This window comes from Nyctereutes procyonoides, unplaced genomic scaffold (genome assembly GCF_905146905.1).
Source record: "Nyctereutes procyonoides isolate TBG_1078 unplaced genomic scaffold, NYPRO_anot_genome, whole genome shotgun sequence".
Lineage (NCBI taxonomy): Eukaryota > Metazoa > Chordata > Mammalia > Carnivora > Canidae > Nyctereutes > Nyctereutes procyonoides.
The window spans coordinates 76,283,761-76,302,862 of NW_026575146.1; the positions used below are offsets into that span (position 1 = coordinate 76,283,761).

Genomic DNA, 19,102 nt, shown 5'->3' on the forward strand with positions numbered 1-19,102 from the left:
GTGCCCCAAGGAGATTCCAATTGTGAGGATGAAACGAAGGCATTTTGAGATGAGCAAGACTCAGAACATGATTAGCCAGGATGCTCTCTGAAAGAATTAGAAGTGAATAGACTCTGTAGCAAGTAGTCAAATGAATCTAGAAGGAAGAAGTTTATAAAAAGTAACAGAATTGTGGGTTAACTCCTGTCCTCCAAAAAAGATACGTTGGAGTCCTAACCATGGTACTTCAAATTGTGACCTTATTTGGAAATAAGGTCTTTACAGAGATAATCAAATTAAAATGAGGTCATTAGCATGGGCCCCAATCCAATATGACTGGTGTCTTTATTAAACAGGGGAGTTTAGACACAGAGATAGACACACACAGAGAAAAGACCACCACACAGGGAGAAGGTGGTCCTCTATAAGTCAAGAAACTCCTGACACTACCAGCAGCTAAGAGAGGGGCCCGCAACAGATCCTTCCCTTGTGCATTCGGAGGGAACACAGCCCTGTCAACACCTTGGCTTTGGACCTCTAGCCTCTAGAACCATGAGACAATTCATTTTTGGGACCTAAGTCACCCAGGTTTGGGTACTTTGTTTTTGTTTTAAAGATTTTCTTTATTCATGAGAGACACAGAGAGAGGCAGAGACATAGTAGAGGGAGAAGCAGGCTCCCTGCAAGGAGCCCCATGTGGGACTTGATCCCAGCATCCTGGGATCCGTACCTGAGCCAAAGGCAGACACTCAACCAATGAGCCACTCAGGTGTCCCTGGGTACTTTGTTATAGCTCTCCTAGAAGACTAGTACAAAAATGTATTTATGAATCAGTTGTGCAAATAAAAATTATTTACAAAAAACTTTTAATAGTAGGCTCCTAACAAAAGCTGGAATCATTGGAGAGATAAAGGCAATCCGTATATTCATGTATATGAAAAAGATGTTAGGGTGCCTGGGTGGCTCAATCGGTTAAGTGTCTGCTTTCAGCTCAGCTCATGACCAGGGTCCTGGGATCCAGTCCTGCATTGGGCTCCCTGCTAGGTGGAGAGCCTGCTTCTCCCTCTCCCTCTGCTGTTCCCCCTGCTTGTGCTCTCTCTCTCTCTCTCTCTCTCTCTCTCTCTCCCCCTGTATGTCAAATAAATAAATAAAATCTTAAAAATAGAAATCAAACTTCTTTTAATTAACCCATCAATTCATTGAAACTCCAATATCAATCTCAGTAGGATTCTTAATGGAAGTGGAAAAACAGCTGCTAAAATCCATCTAGAAGAGAAAAGGTTGGAAGAATGGTAAAGGCAGATTTGAAACTGAACAGAGAGGAGACTTGCCTGCTGTGATCACAAAACATATCCAAATAAAATCTTTGAACAGGGCAACATGAAAAAAAAAAAACCAGTGTAGCATGGAGGCAAGGAACAGATATAGAGATTAATAAAACTTAATAGAGGGGCCCCATGGCTCAGCTCATGGTCCTGGGTTCCTGGGATGGAGTCAGACAGGGAGCCTGCTTCTCCCTGTGCCCATGTCCCTGCTTCTCTCTCTGGGTCTCTCATGAATAAATAAATAAAATCTAAAAAAACAAAACCAAAACCCCCACTTTAATAGAAATGTCAGAAATAGATGCCTGTATATGAGAATTTGGTTCATCAAAACTAGGGAAAAGATTGATTTTTAAAATAAATGGTTTGAGGACAATTGGCTACATTCATCATAAATTCCTGCCATAGTGCAGTTTCAAAAATAAGTCTTGTATAGATTAAAGACAAACAAAATCCAGAGTCGGAAAGTACTAAAAGTAATTACAGGATATATTTATGACCTTGGGGTACTGCAGGACTCAAATAATACACCAAAAGCCAAAGTCAGGATGAACAGACTGATAAGTGGTGTGAATAAACACTAAGAATTTCTCTGTGACATAAATAGTTAAAGTACAAAGTACAGACTAGGAGGGAACACTGGAAATACACACAACTAAGAATTAGAATCGGAATCCGTAAAGTATCCTTGCAAATAAATACTAACAAAAAAAAAAAAAAAGAAAGAAAAAGAAAAAAAAAGGCATACAACCCCATTTAAAAAACTGGGCAAAGGATATGAGCAAGCCATCCACAGAAGACAAACTACCTAAGACCAATAAACTAAAAAAAAGATGTTCTCTCTCCTTAGTAACCAGAGAGCCGCAAGTTAGAACAGTGTGATACTGTTCTTTCAGGAAATGACTAATACTAACTCATCGACCAGGTCTCTGCTCAGATGTCCCTTCCTCCAGGAAGCCCTTCCCTACCCTGGGGCTGGGCTGGGCGGCCTCTCCCCTCTCCCCGGCCATCGTGGGGTCTCCCATTCCAGCCTTGCCCTCTCCGGGTGGTCACTGTTGGGGAACCAGTCTGTCTCTCCCACTGGACCACTGGACGGGGACCCCTCCAGGAGGACAGGAGGGCGCTATGGTTGTCAATCAACGGTCACCGCTGAGTCGCCAGCACTGCCCCGCACAGGGCGGGGAACAGAGGCGGCGCTGGGGGAATGCGTGTGGAATGCAAGAATGAATGAATGCGGACGCCGAGGCCAAGCCAATGGCAGAGCTGGGATGCCAACCCGAGCCTGGGCTTAGAGGAGGAACCCGATTTGATCTCCTTCCACCCCTCCCACACTCCCCACCCCCACACTGAGTCCTGTCCAGAGGTCGAGCACAAGGAGGTGCTTAATAAGGACATCCAGGGACGCCTGGGTGATTCAGTGGTTGAACGTCTGCCTTGGGCTCAGGTCTTGATCCCAGGGTCCTGGGTTCGAGTCCCGCTTCAAACTCCCCGCAGGGAGCCTGCTTCTCTCTGCCTATGTCTTTGCCTCTCTCTGGCTCTCATGAGTAAATTAAAGAAAAATCTTAAAAAAAAAAAAAAAAGAGCATCCAAATGGAACTTCTTGACAACCAGAGACGACCAGGGGGTAGGTCCGCGGCTCTCTCCCACCCAAACCGCCGCAGTCCTCCAGGACCATAGAGAGCGGCGCGGGGACCGCCCCTCTCGAAGCTCTACCCGTCTGGGGAACGAGGAGGGCGGGATCGAGGGCTAGAGAGGCCGGAAGTGCGGCGAGCCCGGGGACGCGCTGGCCGCGTCGGCGGTGGGTCGCCTCGCTGTCTCTCCGGTCTTCCGCTCCCGGCTCGGGGGCAAGGAGGTGAGTTCTCCCGGCGCTCCGACGGCGGGGCTGGGTCGTGAGGGGCGGACGGGCGGGGGGCGGGAGGGGAGGCGACTGGCACCCGCAGAAGCCAATCAGTTGTCGCAGGGTCTGAGAGATGGACGAGATGGGGCGAGCGGAGGGTATCAGGTGCGAGCCTGGAGGCGGGGCGGAGGGGACGGAGGCTGGACTGGGCAAACCCAAGGCGGGGAACCGTGAGGGCGGGGTGGATAGGACGTGGGGTGCTTGAGGGGCGGCGCTAATGAAAAGTCTGGACGGTAAGGGGCGGGGCGAGCTGGAGGTGGCGGCTCCTTGTGGGCGGGGCCTTAAAAATCTGGGGCACCGGCTCTTTGCAACTTGATGCTCTGTGGAGCCCTGGGGTTTTGAGGGCGGGATGGCAGTGAGTGGGGGTTCCTGCGGGGAGGATGGGAAGGCAGACACTGGTGTCTCACTCGCTCCCGCCGCCATGTCTTCATCTTCAGGCCCCAGAAGAACCCTGGGATGGACGGAGACGCAGTGCGGCCCCCCGCCGAGCCACCCACGAGGAAGAAATTCTTCATACCACTGGGCGAGGATGAGGCCCCTCCTGTAGGGGTAGGACGAGGAGATGGGGAGAACGCTGGGAGGTAGGGGGTGATTGAGAAGAAGGGTCCGGTCCGGTGGCCGCCGTGTGGGTTAGGAAATGTGGCCTGGGTCACCTTGGGAAAACACCTTTGCTCTCCGCAAGTCTGTTTCCCTGTCTGTCACATGTCATGGTGATTCCAAGAGGGGGCTCCGGCAAGCAGCCTATGGCCTTGGCATGTGTTTTCTGTGGCCAGCACCCTGCCTTGCAAAGCATGAATTTGTTGCTGACATTGGAGAATTGGAAGGCTTTGCAATTAAAAAAAAAAAAAAGTCTGCCTTTTGACATCTTTTGGTAAATTGAAGGATCTGACCACACTGTGATCGCATTCCCACAGGAAAACAATTGGCTGGTGTTGAGTACTGGCTGCTCCCTATGGGCTAGGAAGGACAACAGAGTGGGCTAATAAAGATATAGGGGATGATGGAAGAGAGGGACTGCTTCTCTGAGGAGGTGACATCTTGGCAGTGAGGTGAAAGAGCGAGCTATGTGAGGACATCTAGAGGCAGAGGGGGCAGCCAGTGCAAAGGCCCAGGGTCAGAGAGAGCCTGACAATGTTGAGGGCAAGCAAGAAGGACAACGGGCCTGGAAGAGAGAAAGCAAAAGGAAAGAGGTAGGAGGTGAGACCCCTGAGGCAAGGGGGCAGGGACTCTTTTAGAGTTTTGTGGGCTACAGTGACAGCTTTGGCTTTTGCTCTGAGATGGGAGCCGCCAAGGTTCTGAACAGAGGGATGTGAAATGACAGTGAACAGACTGTGGGGAGTAAGGGTGTAGGCAGGGAGATGGTGAGGAGGTGACTATGGTGGTCCAAGGGAGAGAAGATGGTGGCCAGGACCAGTGCAGAGGCTGGGGAGTGGGGAGAAGCGGCTCAGACTTAGATTTTGACACTCCCCTCCCCTGCACAGGTCAAGCCCTTATTCAAATCCACCCGGAGCCTGCCCACTGTGGAGACCTCGGTTCAGGCAGCCCCTCAGACCTATGCAGAGTATGCCATCTCGGGACCTCCAGGACTGGCTGGAGCTCCACACCCCACCGGGCCAGAACCCCTGACAGGAGAGACCCCCAATCAGGCCTCCAAACCAGGGGCAAAATCCAACAGCATCATTGTGAGCCCCCGCCAGGTGAGGAGGGGATGGAGAAGTGGGGCTTTGAGCTTTCTGGTTGGGAATAGGGGTTCTGGGGGGGGCATTCTGGAGGACGGTGGAAGGAAGTCTGAACTATGGCTGTTGTGCTCTGAGCTGTGCCCCTCTTGCATTATCCATTCAAGTATCCTGTGTACCTTGAGATTGCCCCATATCCTATTATTTTGTTATAACAAAAATACCATAGGCTGGTAGTTTATTTTATTATTTATTTATTTTTAAAAATATTTTATTTATTTATTCATGAGAGGCACAGAGAAAGAGGGGCAGGGACACAGGCAGAAGGAGAAGTAGGCTCCCTGCGGGGGACTCATGTGGGACTCGATGCCTGGACCCCAGGATCATGACCTGAGCTGAAGGCAGATGTTCAACCACTGAGCCACCCAGGCGCCCACATAGATTGGATAGTTTAAACAGCATATATTTATTTCTCATGGTTTTGGAACCTAGGAAGTCCAGGATCAAGGCACTGGCAGATTCAATGTCCAGAAAGGACCCACCTCCTGGTTCATAGACTGCTGAACCTTCATAGAAGAACTATTCGTAGTTCTCACTGTGTCCTCACTCGGCAGAAAGGGTGAAGGAGCTCTCTGGGGTCCCTTTTATGAGGGCACTAATCCCATTAATGGGGGCTCCACCCTCATGACCTAATTGCCTCTCTTTCACCACCTAATACCATTACATTGGGGATTAGGATTTCAACATGTGAATTTTGGGGGCACACGAATGTTTAGCCTGTAACATCCTGTCTTGTCTTTTTGGGGGATGTGACCATGTTAGTGCAGCTAAAATTCCTGTCCCTGGGTTTGTTCATTCATTCAAAAACGGTTTCTTGAACACAGGTTTGAATTCAAATCCTGCTCTGGCATGCAGTAGCTGTGTGATCTTGAGCAAGTGACTTAACTTATCTGTGCCTTTATTTATTTATTTTAAAGATTTTATTTATTTATTCATGAGAGACACAGAGAGAGAGAGAGAGGCAGAGACACAGGCAGAGGGAGAAGCAGGCTCTATGCAGGGAGCCTGATGTGGGGCTCGATCCCGGGTCTCCAGGATCACGCCCTGGGCTGAAGGCGGCGCTAAACCGCTGAGCCACTGGGGCTGCCCTATCTGTGCCTTTATTATTACTATTTTTAAAGATTTCATTTATTTATTCATGAGAGACACATAGAGATGCAGAGAATAGGCACAGGGAGAAGCAGGCTCCCCATGGGGAGCCCGACGTGGGGTTCGACCCCAGGACCCCAGGATCACGCCCTGAGCTGAAGGCAGACACCCAACCATTGAGCCACCCAGGGGTCCCTCATCTGTGCCTTTAAAACAAGGTTTTGTTCACTTGTAGTCCGCAAATATGTTCAAAAGTTGTCCGGTGCTGTTCTAGGCTCTGGGGATAGAGCAATTGGAAAGGCAGCAGGTGAGGTCTCTGCCATTGGTGGAGCTGCCATTCCGGAGAAAAGCAACTACTTACAGAGATAATAGTAGGACTCAAGAATGTGAAAAGAAGCTCAATATTATCAGCTACCAGGGAAATGCAAATCAAGATCACGATGAGATGCCAGTTTACACCCTCTAGGTTGGGTGTAATCAAAAGGCCAAAGGACGATCTCAAGGCTGTGGAGGAATTGGAACCCTCAAAGGCTGCTGGTGGGAATGTACAGTGGTGAGACACTTTGGAAAACAGTCTGGCAGTTCCTCAAACATTTAATATAGAGTTACCTGGGTGCCTGGCTGGCTCAGTCGATGGAGCATGCAGCTCTTGATCTTAGGGCTGTAGGTTCGAGCCCCATGTTAGTTGTAATTACTTTAAAAAATACAATTCTTGGGGATCCCTGGGTGGTTCAGCGGTTTAGCGCCTGCCTTCAGCCCAGGGCGTGATCCTGGCTGGAGTCCCGGGATGGAGTCCCACATCAGGCTCCCTATATGGAGCCTGCTTCTCCCTCTGCCTGTGTCTCTGCCTCTCTTTCTGTGTGTGTCTCTCATGAATAAATAAATAAAATCTTAAAAAAAAATACAATTCTTTAAAAAGATTTTATTTATTTATTTGAGAGAGAGAGCAAGCATGGAGAGGGGCAGAGGGAGAGGGAGCACCTCAAGCAGGCTCCCCGCTGAGCATGGAGCGCAGCTTGTGGCTTGATCCCAAGACCCTGAGATCATGACCTGAGCCAAAACAAAGAGTCAGATCTTTTTATTTATTTATTTATTTATTTATTTATTCATTCATTCATTCATTCATTCATTCATTCATTCATTCATTGAGAGAGAGAGACAGGCAGAGACACAGACAGAGGGAGAAGCAGGCTCCATGCAGGGAGTACGACATGGGACTCGATCCCAGGTCTCCAGGATCACAGCCCGGGCTGCAGGCGGTGCTAAACCGCTGCACCACCGGGGCTGCCCAAGAGTCAGATCTTTAACCCACTGAGCCACCCAGGTGCCCCCCAAAGATAAAATTTTAAAAAATAAAAAATAAACATAAGCGTTGCCGTATGACCCAGCAAGTCTATGTCTAGGTATATGTGCAGGAGAGATGAAGACATACATCCATACAAAATCCTGTGCACGGACTGTCCCAGCAGCTTTGTTCACATTAGTTAAGAAGTGCAAGCAACTCAAATGTCTATTGCCTTTCACTCAGCACGAGGTAGCGTGTGCCCATGCTTCCTTCCTTCCCATTGCTGGCCGAATAGTATTTGTTGTATGCAGGTGCCATGCTGTGGTCTCCATCCAACCACTGATGGGCTAGGCATTGGATTGTTTGTACTTGTTGGTTATTCTAAAGATGCTGGCGTGAACATTTGTGTTTGGGCTTTTTGTAGACATGGGTTTTGAGTTCTGGGTATTTATGCAGGTGTGGACTTAATGGGTCGTGGGGTGACTATTGAGTTTTTGCAGGAGCTCCCAAACCATTTTCTTTTTTTTAATTTTTTAAGGTTTCATGTATTTGTCTGAGAGAGAGAGAACACAAAGGGGGGAGTGGCAGAGAGAGGGAGAAGCAGATTCCCCACTGAGTAGAGAGCCTGACGCGGAGCTCAACCCCAGGACCCTGGAATCATGACCTGAGCCAAAGGCACACACTTAACTCACTGAGCCACCCAGGTGCCCCTCCCAAACCATTTTCTAGATGCAGCATCATTTTACATTCCTACCAGCAGCTTGCGGAGGTTCCATTTCCGCCAGATGTCCTTGTCTGCCTTTTTAATTTCAGCCATTCTAGTGGGTGTCAAGTGGACAAAGCAATCCTTTAAAAATGAAAATAGGATCCTGTCTCAGGATCCTGGGATTGAGCCCCAGGTCAGGCTCCCTCACTCAGTGGAGAGTCTACTTCTCTCTCTCTCTCTCTTCTTTAAGATTTTATTTATTTATTAATAGAGACACACACACAGAGAGAGAGAGAGAGAGAGAGAGAGAGAGGCAGAGACACAGGCAGAGGGAGAAGCAGGCTCCACACAGGAAGCCCGACGTGGGACTCGATCCTGGGTCTCCAGGATCATATCCTAGGCTGAAGGCGGCGCTAAACTGCTGAGCCACCCAGGCTGCCCATACTTCTCCCTCTCCCTCTGCCCCCCACTCATGGCCCCTCTTTCTCTCTCTCAAATAAATAAAATTTTTTTTTAAATTTACTTATTCATGAGAGACACAGAGAGAGACAGAGACCTAGGCAGAGGGAGAAGCAGGCTCCTTGCAGGGAACCTGATGCAGGACTTGATCCTAGGACCCTAGGATCACAACCTGAGCCAAAGGCTGCCACTCAACCACTGAACCACCCAGGAGCCCTAAATAAAATATTTTAGAAAATAAAATAAAATGAAATAAAACAGGATCCTGCTCCTCCTTTCTTCAAGGCCCTTTTCTGGCTCCCAGGTGCCTCACTTCAGGCACCTGACTGGCCCCATGGCCTGTGGGACTTGGGACTTCTGCAGACCCTGCTCACCCCAGCTGCTCTGCCCCACCCACACCCTACCTCACATAATAATTACTTACTCATCCGTGATGTGATTTTCTTTAGTGTCGTGTCCCCTGCAAGGCAGGGATCTTTGTATCTTGGTCCCTGCCATGTCCACAGCACCACGACACCCAGTGGGCACTCAATAAATACTGATGCGATGGATTAGAGCCTGGCTTGCTCAGAGAATTTTGGTCTTAGGCTATGTTTATTTTTTATTTTATTTTTTTTAAAGATTTTATTTATTTATTTATTCGAGAGAGAGAGAGAGAGAGAGAGGCAGATACACAGGCAGAGGGAGAAGCAGGCTCAATGCAGGGAGCCTGATGTGGACTTGATCCTGGAACTCCAGGATCACGCCCTGGGCTGAAGGCAGGCGCTAAACCGCTAGGCCACCCAGGGATCCCCTTGAGCTATGTTTATTTATTTTTTATTTTTTATTTTTTTTGAGCTATGTTTAGAGTGGAGTGAGAGGCAGGAGACTGCTCAGCTGCAGGGCATACCTGACCTGTGTTTAGGGGTCGCAGGGCACATGGGGCTTCCGTGGGACACTGGGAACCACAGCAGGGTTGAGAGCAGGCAAAGGGCAGGTTTGTGCTTTAGGAAGATCCCTATGGCTACTGTCTAGAGGCCAGGGGCAGGGGCTGTGGCAGTGGATGGGGAGGCATTGATGGGGATGCTTAGGAGTTAGATCTTCCTCCTGGAGAAGGAGGGGGAGACGGATGTGTCCATGGCCAGAGTGTGGGGTCTCTGGATGGTGGGGCTGTCCCTGAAGTGGGGCCCGGAGGAGGACAAGTGTGATGGCTGATGCTGAAGGCACTCGGGATGCAACAAGGCAGGCATCCTGGAGGAAGTTCCCGTAACCCCAGGACACACACATGGGGCGAGCGGAGAGGGCTGAGCTGGAGAGGGAGACTCAGGGACCCTTTAGTTAAGGCCCAGGGCCAGGGGGAGGAGCCTAGATCAGAGCCAGAGCACCAAGGACATTTCAGGCTGAGGAGGTGGGCTTTGCCGGGAGACACCCTGGGATGGCAGTGATCCCAGGGCCATCGTGGTTAATCGCCTCAGCTCTTCCTCCCTCCCCAGAGGGGCAACCCTGTGCTGAAGTTTGTGCGGAACGTGCCCTGGGAATTTGGTGACGTGCTTCCCGACTATGTGCTGGGCCAGAGCACCTGTGCCCTGTTCCTCAGGTGAGCTCTGAGGGACTGCCCCACCATCCAGGACAGCCTGGGAGTGCATGCTTCTGTATTTTGGACTATTCAGTGGGAGACCTTTGGGTGTGGCCCTGTCGGCTCTAGGCCTAGGTGGGACCTAGTATGGGAGGAAGGGGTCTTAGTCTGGAGGTGCCCAGAGCAATGAGAGGTGCAGGCCCAGACTCCAGGTCTGAGGGAGGAGGGACTGGGGGCCTGGACTCCTGGGTCTGAGGGATGAGGGGGCTGGAGGCCTGGACTCCTAGGTCTGAGGGAGGAGGGGCTGGGGACCTGGGCTCCTCAATCTGGAGGAGGATACTCAGTCTAAGGGAGGAGAGGGTCGGGTCCCCCATGTCCTAGGCATCCAGGACAAGTTGATGAGAGCCAAGATTCCTGTAACCTCTATCCCAGTTAAGCATGCTCCTCCATTCCCTGGGGCTCCTCTCCAGACAGCTAGGGGGAAGTGAAACTTCTTTTTTTGTTTGTTTGTTTTTTTGGAAGTGAAACTTGTAAGTTTCTATCTTCCCTGCAAGGTATGAGAGCTGGCAGCTCCTGGGCAGAGATGTCCCTGAGTTCCCTGGGTGGAGAAGCCACCCCATCCCCTCCCTGCCAGTGGCCTTTGAGGTCAGAGCAGATATTCCCTGGGATGGCCTGCCTCCCAAGACCCAGTGTCCCCCGTCCATACTCTCTAGGGTCTAGTCTGTCCTCTAAGCATAAAGCTCAGGTCTCTTCCCTTCTGCAGTGAAGAGGGGTCCCTCCCTCCAAGGAGCCAGAGCCAGAGCCAGGCAGCCCTGACTGCCAATCCCCCATGCCCTTTCCTTGATGGGAGACCGGGGCAAGTCACTTCTCTGAGCCCCAGGTCCCTATGTTGCCGGTGCCCTCTGCATCCAGTGAGAGTGAAGAAGGGTTCTCGGGGTCTCAGGGAGACCAAGACCTCCCAGCTCCTCCCTGTCTTCCATTCCCCAGCCTCCGCTACCACAATCTCCACCCGGACTACATCCACAAGCGGCTGCAGAGCCTGGGGAAGAGTTTTGCGCTGCGGGTCCTGCTGGTCCAGGTGGACGTGGTAAGCAGCAGTTGTTTCCCCACCAGCCTCATTGGCCCCATCTGTGAAATGGGGCACATTGGCCCTCCCAGCAGCCAAGTGGACTGTTGAATCCTGAGGGAAAGTACAAGGTGAAACCTTAGTGAGAACCATTTCTCATATCTGAGATGGACACCCTGTGTTGGTAAAGGGGTAGAAGGGTAAAATTATCTGGCTCCTCCTTCTCCGTCCCATTTCAGCCGATCCCAGTCCTCTGTCACCTAAATGTATCTTGAACCTGTGTCATCCTCTCTGTCCACACAGCCTGGCCTGCCTGGGCCCCTGCTCCAGCCTCTCTCCTTGTCTCCTGGCCTCCAGCCTCAACTCCTCCCATCCTTACAGCAGCCAGAGGGTTTCCCTAAAGCACAGATCTGATGTCCAGATCCCTCCATGGCTCCCCAGTGCCCTCTGTGGTTCGTGAGGCCCTGTGTGACCCCCTCGCTTTCCACTCTCTACGTTCATTTCTAAGCTTCCGTGTGGTTACCCCTTCACATTCTCTATCACCTGCTGTGTGAATTGCAACTCCTCAAGCCCTCTATCCCCTCCCATCCTTTCCACAAGCTGTTCCCTATGTCTGAAATTCCCTTTTTGCTCTCCTTTGCTTCCTTCCCTCCTCCTCATCTTCCTTCAGGTCTCAGTTCAGATGTCCCCTCCTCCAGGAAGCTCTCCCTGATTCTCTAGGCAGCTCAGATGCTCCTGCTCTCCTATCCCAGTCCTGGCTCATCACTGTATGGGGACAGTCTTATTCACCAGATCAGACTGTGAGCCCCAGAGGGCAGAGCCTGGACTGTCCCCACGGGTGGGCACCCAGTCAGAGCTTATGGAGTGTCAGTAGAGTGGGAGGCTCTTGGCATCCTAACCTACTATGTTTTCAAGACTATAATTCCTTGCTTTCGACCAGATTGCTCATTCTGCTTTTCTGTTCTACCCAGAAAGATCCTCAGCAACCCCTCAAGGAGCTGGCTAAGATGTGCATCCTGGCCGACTGCACCCTGGTCCTTGCCTGGAGGTGAGACCGAGGCTCCCCGCCCAGGTCAGGCTCTCTCTGAGCATCATTCCAATGCTTTGCCCACCCCCAGGCCTTCTCCAGCCGTGAATTTCCTGTACGACCCTGGTCTAGGCACTGCCCCTCCCTGGGCCTCAATTTCTTCATCTTTAAAATAGGGTCTTAATATCTTAGAGCGCTGTAGTCACAAAAGCAGGTGATATAGATCAAATTGCCGGGACCATACTAGGCACTTATGAGTTAGACATTAAGTCTGTCTGAATAATTAATTCCACATCTAGGTTTCTAAAGACTATTTAGATTGGCTAATTTCCTTTTTTTTTTTTTTAAGAATTTATTTATTGGGATCCCTGTGTGGTGCAGCGGTTTGGCGCCTGCCTTTGGCCCAGGGCGCGATCCTGGAGACCCGGGATCGAATCCCATGTCGGGCTCCCGGTGCATGGAGCCTGCTCCTCCCTCTGCCTGTGTCTCTGCCTCTCTCTCTCTCTGTGACTATCATAAATAAAAAAAAAAAAAAAAAAAAATTAAAAAAAAAAAAGAATTTATTTATTTATTTATTAGAGAACATGAGTAGGGGGAAGGGCAGAGGGTGAAGCAGGTTCCCCACTGAGCAGGGAGTCCTGAAGTAGGACTCCATCCCAGGACCCTGGAATCATGACCTGAGCTCAAGGCAGATGCTTAACCACTGAGCCACCCAGGCGTCCCTAGGAAAAGTCTTCTAAAGCAATACCCAAAACCCCAGAGCCATAAAGGAAAAGACTGGCTAATTTGAGGATATTAAATTTTAAAACTTCTGGGTGGTTAGAGATACTGTAAACAAAGTTAAAAGACAAGTGACCAATTATGAAAAACTACTTGTGTGTCGGTGTATATATATACATGTGTGTGTGTATGTGTCTCTATATAAATATATATTTATGTATTTAAAATATATATTTATGTATTTTATATATAATGTATATATTTAAAATATATTTATATATTTATTAAATATATATTTATATATAGAGAGACACGTATACACAGACAGCATTTCTATTTTAAATGTGTATGTATAAATTATATTTATACAGTGTGCAAATACATTTAAATATTAATACTTATATGCATATACTTAAATATAGTTATATATTTATGTATGTAAAAAACTTCCCACAAGTCAATAAGAGCCCAAATAAGAGGTTGCCAAGACACATGAAAAAAAATATCAACCTTATAGTTTATCAAGGAAAAAGTAAATATTATTTATTTATTTAAAAAATTTTTTTAAGGATTTTATTTACTTGAGAAAGAGCACGAGTGGGGTGGAGCAGAGGGAGAAGGAAGAAGGAGCAGACTCTCTACTTAGTGGGGAGCCTGAAATGGGGCTCAATCCCAGGACCCCAGGATCATGACCTGAGCCACCAAGGCACCCCCAAAAAAGTATGTTTTAAAAAATGAGGTGTCCAGGGATGCCTGGGTGGCTCAGCAGTTGAATGTTTGCCTTTGGCTCAGGGAGTGATACTGTATTCCCGGGATGGAGTCCTACATTGGGCTCCTTGCATGGAGCCTGCTTTTCCTCCCTCTGCCTATGTCTCTGCCTCTCTCTGTGTCTCTCATGAATAAAAAAATAAAATCTTAAAAAAAAAATGAGGTGTCCATTTTTCACCCTTAAATTTGGTGAAAACTTCTCAGATGGATAGTATGAAACGGGCACTTGCATGTTTGGTTGGTGGGAGACTTGATTGGCTATTAAAACAAAATAGACATCCGTCTTCAACGCAGACCAGGATTAGCTACACCAGGATTAGCTCTGCTTGTGTGCAGATGTGCATCCACGATGACGTGGGCCATCTCTGCAGCATTGGCGGGTGAAAGCCAGAGTTATAGAACCAAACAGCATCATATTTTTATATATAGACAGAAGGAGGGAAAAGGAGCTGCGTTTATGAACAGACATGTATGTGGATACACTAGAAAGGGTTAGAGTCACCAGGTCCTGGACAGTGTTGACCTCTGGGGAGGGTGTGAGGAGTCGGCAGTGATAGGAAGGGGACTTTCTCTCTCTCTCTCTTTTTAAGATTTTATTTATTTATTCATGAGAGACACACAGAGGGAGAGGGAGAGACATAGGTGGAGGGAGAAGCAGGCTCCCTGCGGGGAGCCGAATGCTGGATTCGATCCCAGGACCTCAGGATTACAACCTGAGCCAAAGGCAGATGCTTAGCCACTGAGCCACCCAGGCGTCCCTCTTGTGTTGCTTTTACTACTGGTACAAAACATACTTCTGACCACTAGATGTGTTGAGCTTTTTCCCACACCAAGCTGTTCTCTGCAACATCAGCCCGGTGTGCTAGCATCTAATGCAGTTCTGACACTGTCTCCGTGGAGATGGAGTCAGGTCACTCCGGTGAAGGGCTCAGTCCAAGACTGCCCCCCACTTCACCAGCCCAGCTTGTACTTCTGACCAGCCCACTTCCAGTGGCCCCCTCCTTGGGTTTAGTTTACTAGAGCAGCTCACAGAACTCGGAAGCTCGTAAGGGGTATGATAAAAGGTCAGAATCAACAACAAGATGGCAAGAGACATAGGAAGAGAGGTCTGGGAGGGTCCTGAGTGCAGGAGCTCCTGTTCTTGTGGAATGGGGGTATGTGCCCTTCCCTCATGATCATGTGTTTGCCCATCTGGAAACTCTGAACACCCTGATATCAGAATTTTATGGCACGATCAACTGTTAACACCATTTCCAGTCCCTAAATGGGTGGGGCTGGAACCTCCCAGCTTCTAATAGTTTCTGGTGACCAGAGCCAACCTCTGGAACCGGAGCTCCCCCTCCCGGAACCAACTCAGAATCTCCTCACAATAGAACAAAGACACAGGGCACCTGGGTAGCTCCATTGGTTAAGCATCTGCCTTCAGCTCAGGTGGTGATCCTGGGGTCCTGGGATTGAGTCCCATGTTGGGCTCCTTGCTCAGCAGAAAGTCTGCTTCTCCCTCTTCCCCTCCCCTGCCTCATTCTTTCTCTCTATCTCTCTCTCTCAAATAAATAAAATCTTAAAAAAAAAAAAAAGAACAAAGACGTTCCTGGTGCTCTTATCACTGAGGAATTTACAAGGGTCTCCAGGAACTCTGTGCCGAGAACCAGGGGCAGAGACCATAGAAATTTCCTCTTACCTCCCAGAAGCCTTTTCAGATTGGCTTCTCTCACTTGGCAATATGCTTTTAAGGTTCCTCCATGCCTTCTCATGCTTTGGTAGGTCACTTTTTATTGCTGAATAATATCCCATTGTCTGGATGCACATTCTTTCCCAACTGTGTAACATTCCATTGTGCAGCTAGGCTGGGTCACAACCTTGAACTCACGATTCTGAGAGATTAAGAGTTGAATACTCAACTGACTGAGCCAGATGGGCACACCAGTGTTAGTTGTATATTAAAACAAAAGTCGGGATGCCTGAGTGGCTCAGCGGTTTGGTACCTGCCTTTGGCCCAGGGCATGATCCTGGAGTCCCAGGATCGAGTCCCACATCAGGCTCCCTGCATGGAACCTGCTTCTCCATCTGCCTGTGTCTCTGCCTCTCTGTCTCTCGTGAATAAATAAATAAAATCATAAATAAATAAATAAATGAATAAATAAATAAACAAAAGCAAGCGTAAGCATTACGCTATTTTGTGGGAAGTCACGCCATGTAAAGTTAAGAGCCCAACTTGGTGACTGTGCTATTTCTTCTCCTGGCTAGCTGTGTGATTTTAGGCAAATGAGTCCACCCCACTAATCTCTGCTTCCCCCTCTGTATAATGGTTTGAAAATAATAAGTGCCTTAAAGGATTGCTCAGAGGAGGAGGGGTTCTGGAAGCTTCTGAGCCTAATGAGTTAGAACAGTGCCTGGCATGCAGCTAGACCCCCACAAGGGGAATGTTTCCTGTGGCTTAACATCCAAATCATGGAATGTTTTGCAACCGTTAAAAGAGGTCAAGCTCCTTCTGCTGACATGGAAAGCCATCTGCTTATATCTCAGAGTGCAAAAACGAAAGCAAATTCTAGAACTGGACACAGCGTGCTAACTTGGGGGGCTCTTGAACAAATTATTAAGAACCATAACAATAATCCTGCTGCAGTAAAAAGCTACAAAGCCCATTTAATGGGGAAAAAACAATTAGAAAAATGAATGTTTCTTTCAAGAATATAAACCATTGCTTAATCAAAAAAAAAAAAATTGCTAATGGGGCGCCTGGGTGGCTCCATTGGTTAAGCATCTGCCTTCAGCTCAGGTCATGATCCTGGGGCCCTGAGATCAAGCCCCACATCTGGCTCCCTGCTCAGCTAGAAGCCTGCTTTTCCCTCTCTTTTTTTTTTTAAAAAAGATGCCCCTACTCATGCTTGCTCTCTCTCAAGTAAATAAATAAAATCTTTAGAAAATTGTTTATTAGCTAGGATCTGAAGGCCAAGAAGATACTCAACCTGAATCCTTTATTTACTTCGACTTAACTCCTCACAAGTTCCCCAAACAAAAAAAGGCTTGTACTTCTGACCAGCCCACTTCCAGTGGCCCCCTCCTGGGGTTTAGTTTACTAGAGCAGCTCACAGCTCACAAAAAAAGGCCAGCTTTTTCCCAGTGCCGATGAAATTCTTGAGTTACTTTCTTCTGCACACAGACCCTTTTTAAGATTTGGCTGTGTCACCTACCTTTGAAGCAGTTCATTACATGTCAGAAAAACCAGTGCCTGACGTGAAAATTAATGGCAATTATTAGATCCCGTTTGCCGCTATAAAGGATTCAGCAGTCAGCTCACCCACAGCCTTTCTCTTGAAGGTGTGCTCTATTAAAAACCTTCAGTGGGAACGGAGTGCCTCCTGAGTTTGTCTTCCGTGGCTGGGAAGAGAATAACTGTTTTTGGTTTTTCTCTCTTTCAAACTCCACATACCCACTTCCCTTCCAGAATAGCTCATGTTTCTTAAACAGGTCTCTGAGTGTCAGGTGTGGCTCTGAGCGCTTGGAGCTGGCACTGGTGTAATTGTCACAATCCTACCATCCGCTCCACTTTACAGATGCGGAGGCTGAGGTCCCGAGAGAGAGAGAAAATCATGGGCCCGGGGTCACTCGGGTGTGAAGGGGGAACCTGAACCCAATGGCTCAGGCTCCCAAGCTCTGCCCCTTAGCCAGCAAAGATGCGCCTGGTTGGGGTTATTGCCAGGGAGGCATTTAGGGCAGGAGAGATCATTTTTCTTCACATTAGAGTTAGCATCATGATCTGAATCTAAAACATAACCCCCTCACCCTGGCTGACCCGAATGTTCTCACCCCAGCCCCGAGGAGGCCGGGCGGTACCTGGAGACTTACAAAGCCTATGAGCAGAAGCCGGCCGACCTCCTGATGGAGAAGCTGGAGCAGGACTTCGTCTCCCGGGTGAGGCCCCCGCATCTCCCTGCCTTGGCCTCCCCCCAGCTCCTTCCTGGTGCCTGAATCCTCCTCTCTTCTCCCCAATCCCTCCCTCCTTTCTCACCCAAAGGGCAGCTAGAGGGATCTTCCTAAGCACAAAGTTGGTTCTGCCCTCCCTCTCTCAAAACCCTCCCATGGCTCCCCAGTACCTGCAGGGAAAGCCGGGCTGCTCACCACTCTATAGGGCCCTGCCTCTTCTGCCCAGCAGCCCTGTTCACCCCTGGCTTTGTAATCTCTGTCACTTCTCCCAGACCTGGCCCACTCCTCTAAGTATGTGCCCTTCTGTTCCCCCTACCGAATTATCTGCCTAATTCCATCTTTCACATCTCAGCTCTGAGACCTCTTTGTCCAGGAAGCCCTCCCTGACAAGTGCCCCTGTTGGGGTCCCCCATCCCAGCCCTGCCCATGTGGGTCACCACTGTCAGGAGCTGATCTGTCCTCCACACTGGACTGGGAGCCCCAGGAGGGCTGGGCTGGGGCTGGCTCCGTTTCTGCTGTGTCCTCAGAACTATGCAGCACTCAGGGATACTCAGGGAGTACTGGCTGAATGAAGTGTGTAACCTGGGCTCCAACCACTAAGTAACGGTGGACGTCCACCACCACCCCTGAGGTGGGTGCTCCTAGGGCCCCCATTAGCCTGAAAAGAGGCCCAGAGAGGTCAATTCCATTATCTCATAGGGAGTAAGTAGTGGGCCCTGGTTTTAGACTCAGATCTGCCTCCAGAGCCTATGGGCTTCCCCTGGGCAGCACCAGCTCAAGAGAAATGGTATTTATCTTATGTGATCGACACCCTCTCACCTAGTTGGGGACCACTCTGAGAACTTTTATTTTTTAAGATATTTATTTATTCATGAGACACACACACACACACACAGAGGCAGAGACACAGGGAGAGGAAGAAGCAGGCTCCATGAAAGGAGCCTGATGTGGAACTTTAGTATATGTGCCGTCGAAGCGAGCACCCAACGTGGAACTTGATCCCGGGTCTCCAGGATCATGCCTTGGGCCAAAGGCAGGCGCTAAACCGCTGAGCTACCCAGGGACCCAAACTTTTATTTTTTAAAGATTTATTTGAGCACATGCACGCTTATATGAGAAGGAGAGAGAAAAGAGAATGAGCATGAGGAAGAGAAGCAGACTCCTTGCTGAGCAGGGAGCCCTACGTGAAGCTCATGTAAAGCTCAATCCTAGGACCCTGCACCCATGACCTGAGCCAAAGGCAGACGCTTAACCGACTGAGCCATCCAGGTGCCCAAACTGAAGTTTAAAAAAAAAAAAAAAGGCATTTATTGAATGCGTTCTGGGCAGTCTGGGGACACATTGGGGACCAGTGCTACCACAGGGGTTGTTTGTCTTGCAGTTATTTCTTCTCGTGATGCATCTCTGCTTCCTTCTCCCCTTCCAGGTGACTGAATGCCTGACCACTGTGAAGTCAGTCAATAAAACAGACAGCCAGACCCTCCTGACAACTTTTGGGGTAAGCCCTCGTCCCAATGGGCATTTTGACCCCCTTGCCCTTTCAATTAACTCCCCCTCCCCTCATCC

The 19,102-nt window shown here is 49.2% G+C and overlaps 1 protein-coding gene across 4 annotated transcripts in view; it reads left to right on the plus strand.

Annotated features, from left to right (window-relative positions):
- ERCC1 (ERCC excision repair 1, endonuclease non-catalytic subunit) overlaps window positions 1-19,102 on the plus strand; it is a 35,421-nt gene that overhangs the window by 15,689 nt on the left and 630 nt on the right. For 2 of the 4 annotated variants that reach the window (XM_055311267.1, XM_055311264.1), the window contains exons 1-8: window positions 3,071-3,153; window positions 3,636-3,747; window positions 4,680-4,895; window positions 9,946-10,049; window positions 11,016-11,115; window positions 12,066-12,142; window positions 17,425-17,524; window positions 18,963-19,034. In XM_055311267.1, the coding sequence (XP_055167242.1) occupies window positions 3,655-3,747; window positions 4,680-4,895; window positions 9,946-10,049; window positions 11,016-11,115; window positions 12,066-12,142; window positions 17,425-17,524; window positions 18,963-19,034 (762 nt within the window). In that variant the 5' untranslated portion in view covers window positions 3,071-3,153; window positions 3,636-3,654. Of the gene's footprint in view, window positions 1-3,070; window positions 3,154-3,389; window positions 3,432-3,635; window positions 3,748-4,679; window positions 4,896-9,945; window positions 10,050-11,015; window positions 11,116-12,065; window positions 12,143-17,424; window positions 17,525-18,962; window positions 19,035-19,102 lie in introns of those variants that run through there. The other 2 variants (XM_055311266.1, XM_055311265.1) reach the window with 2 other exon arrangements.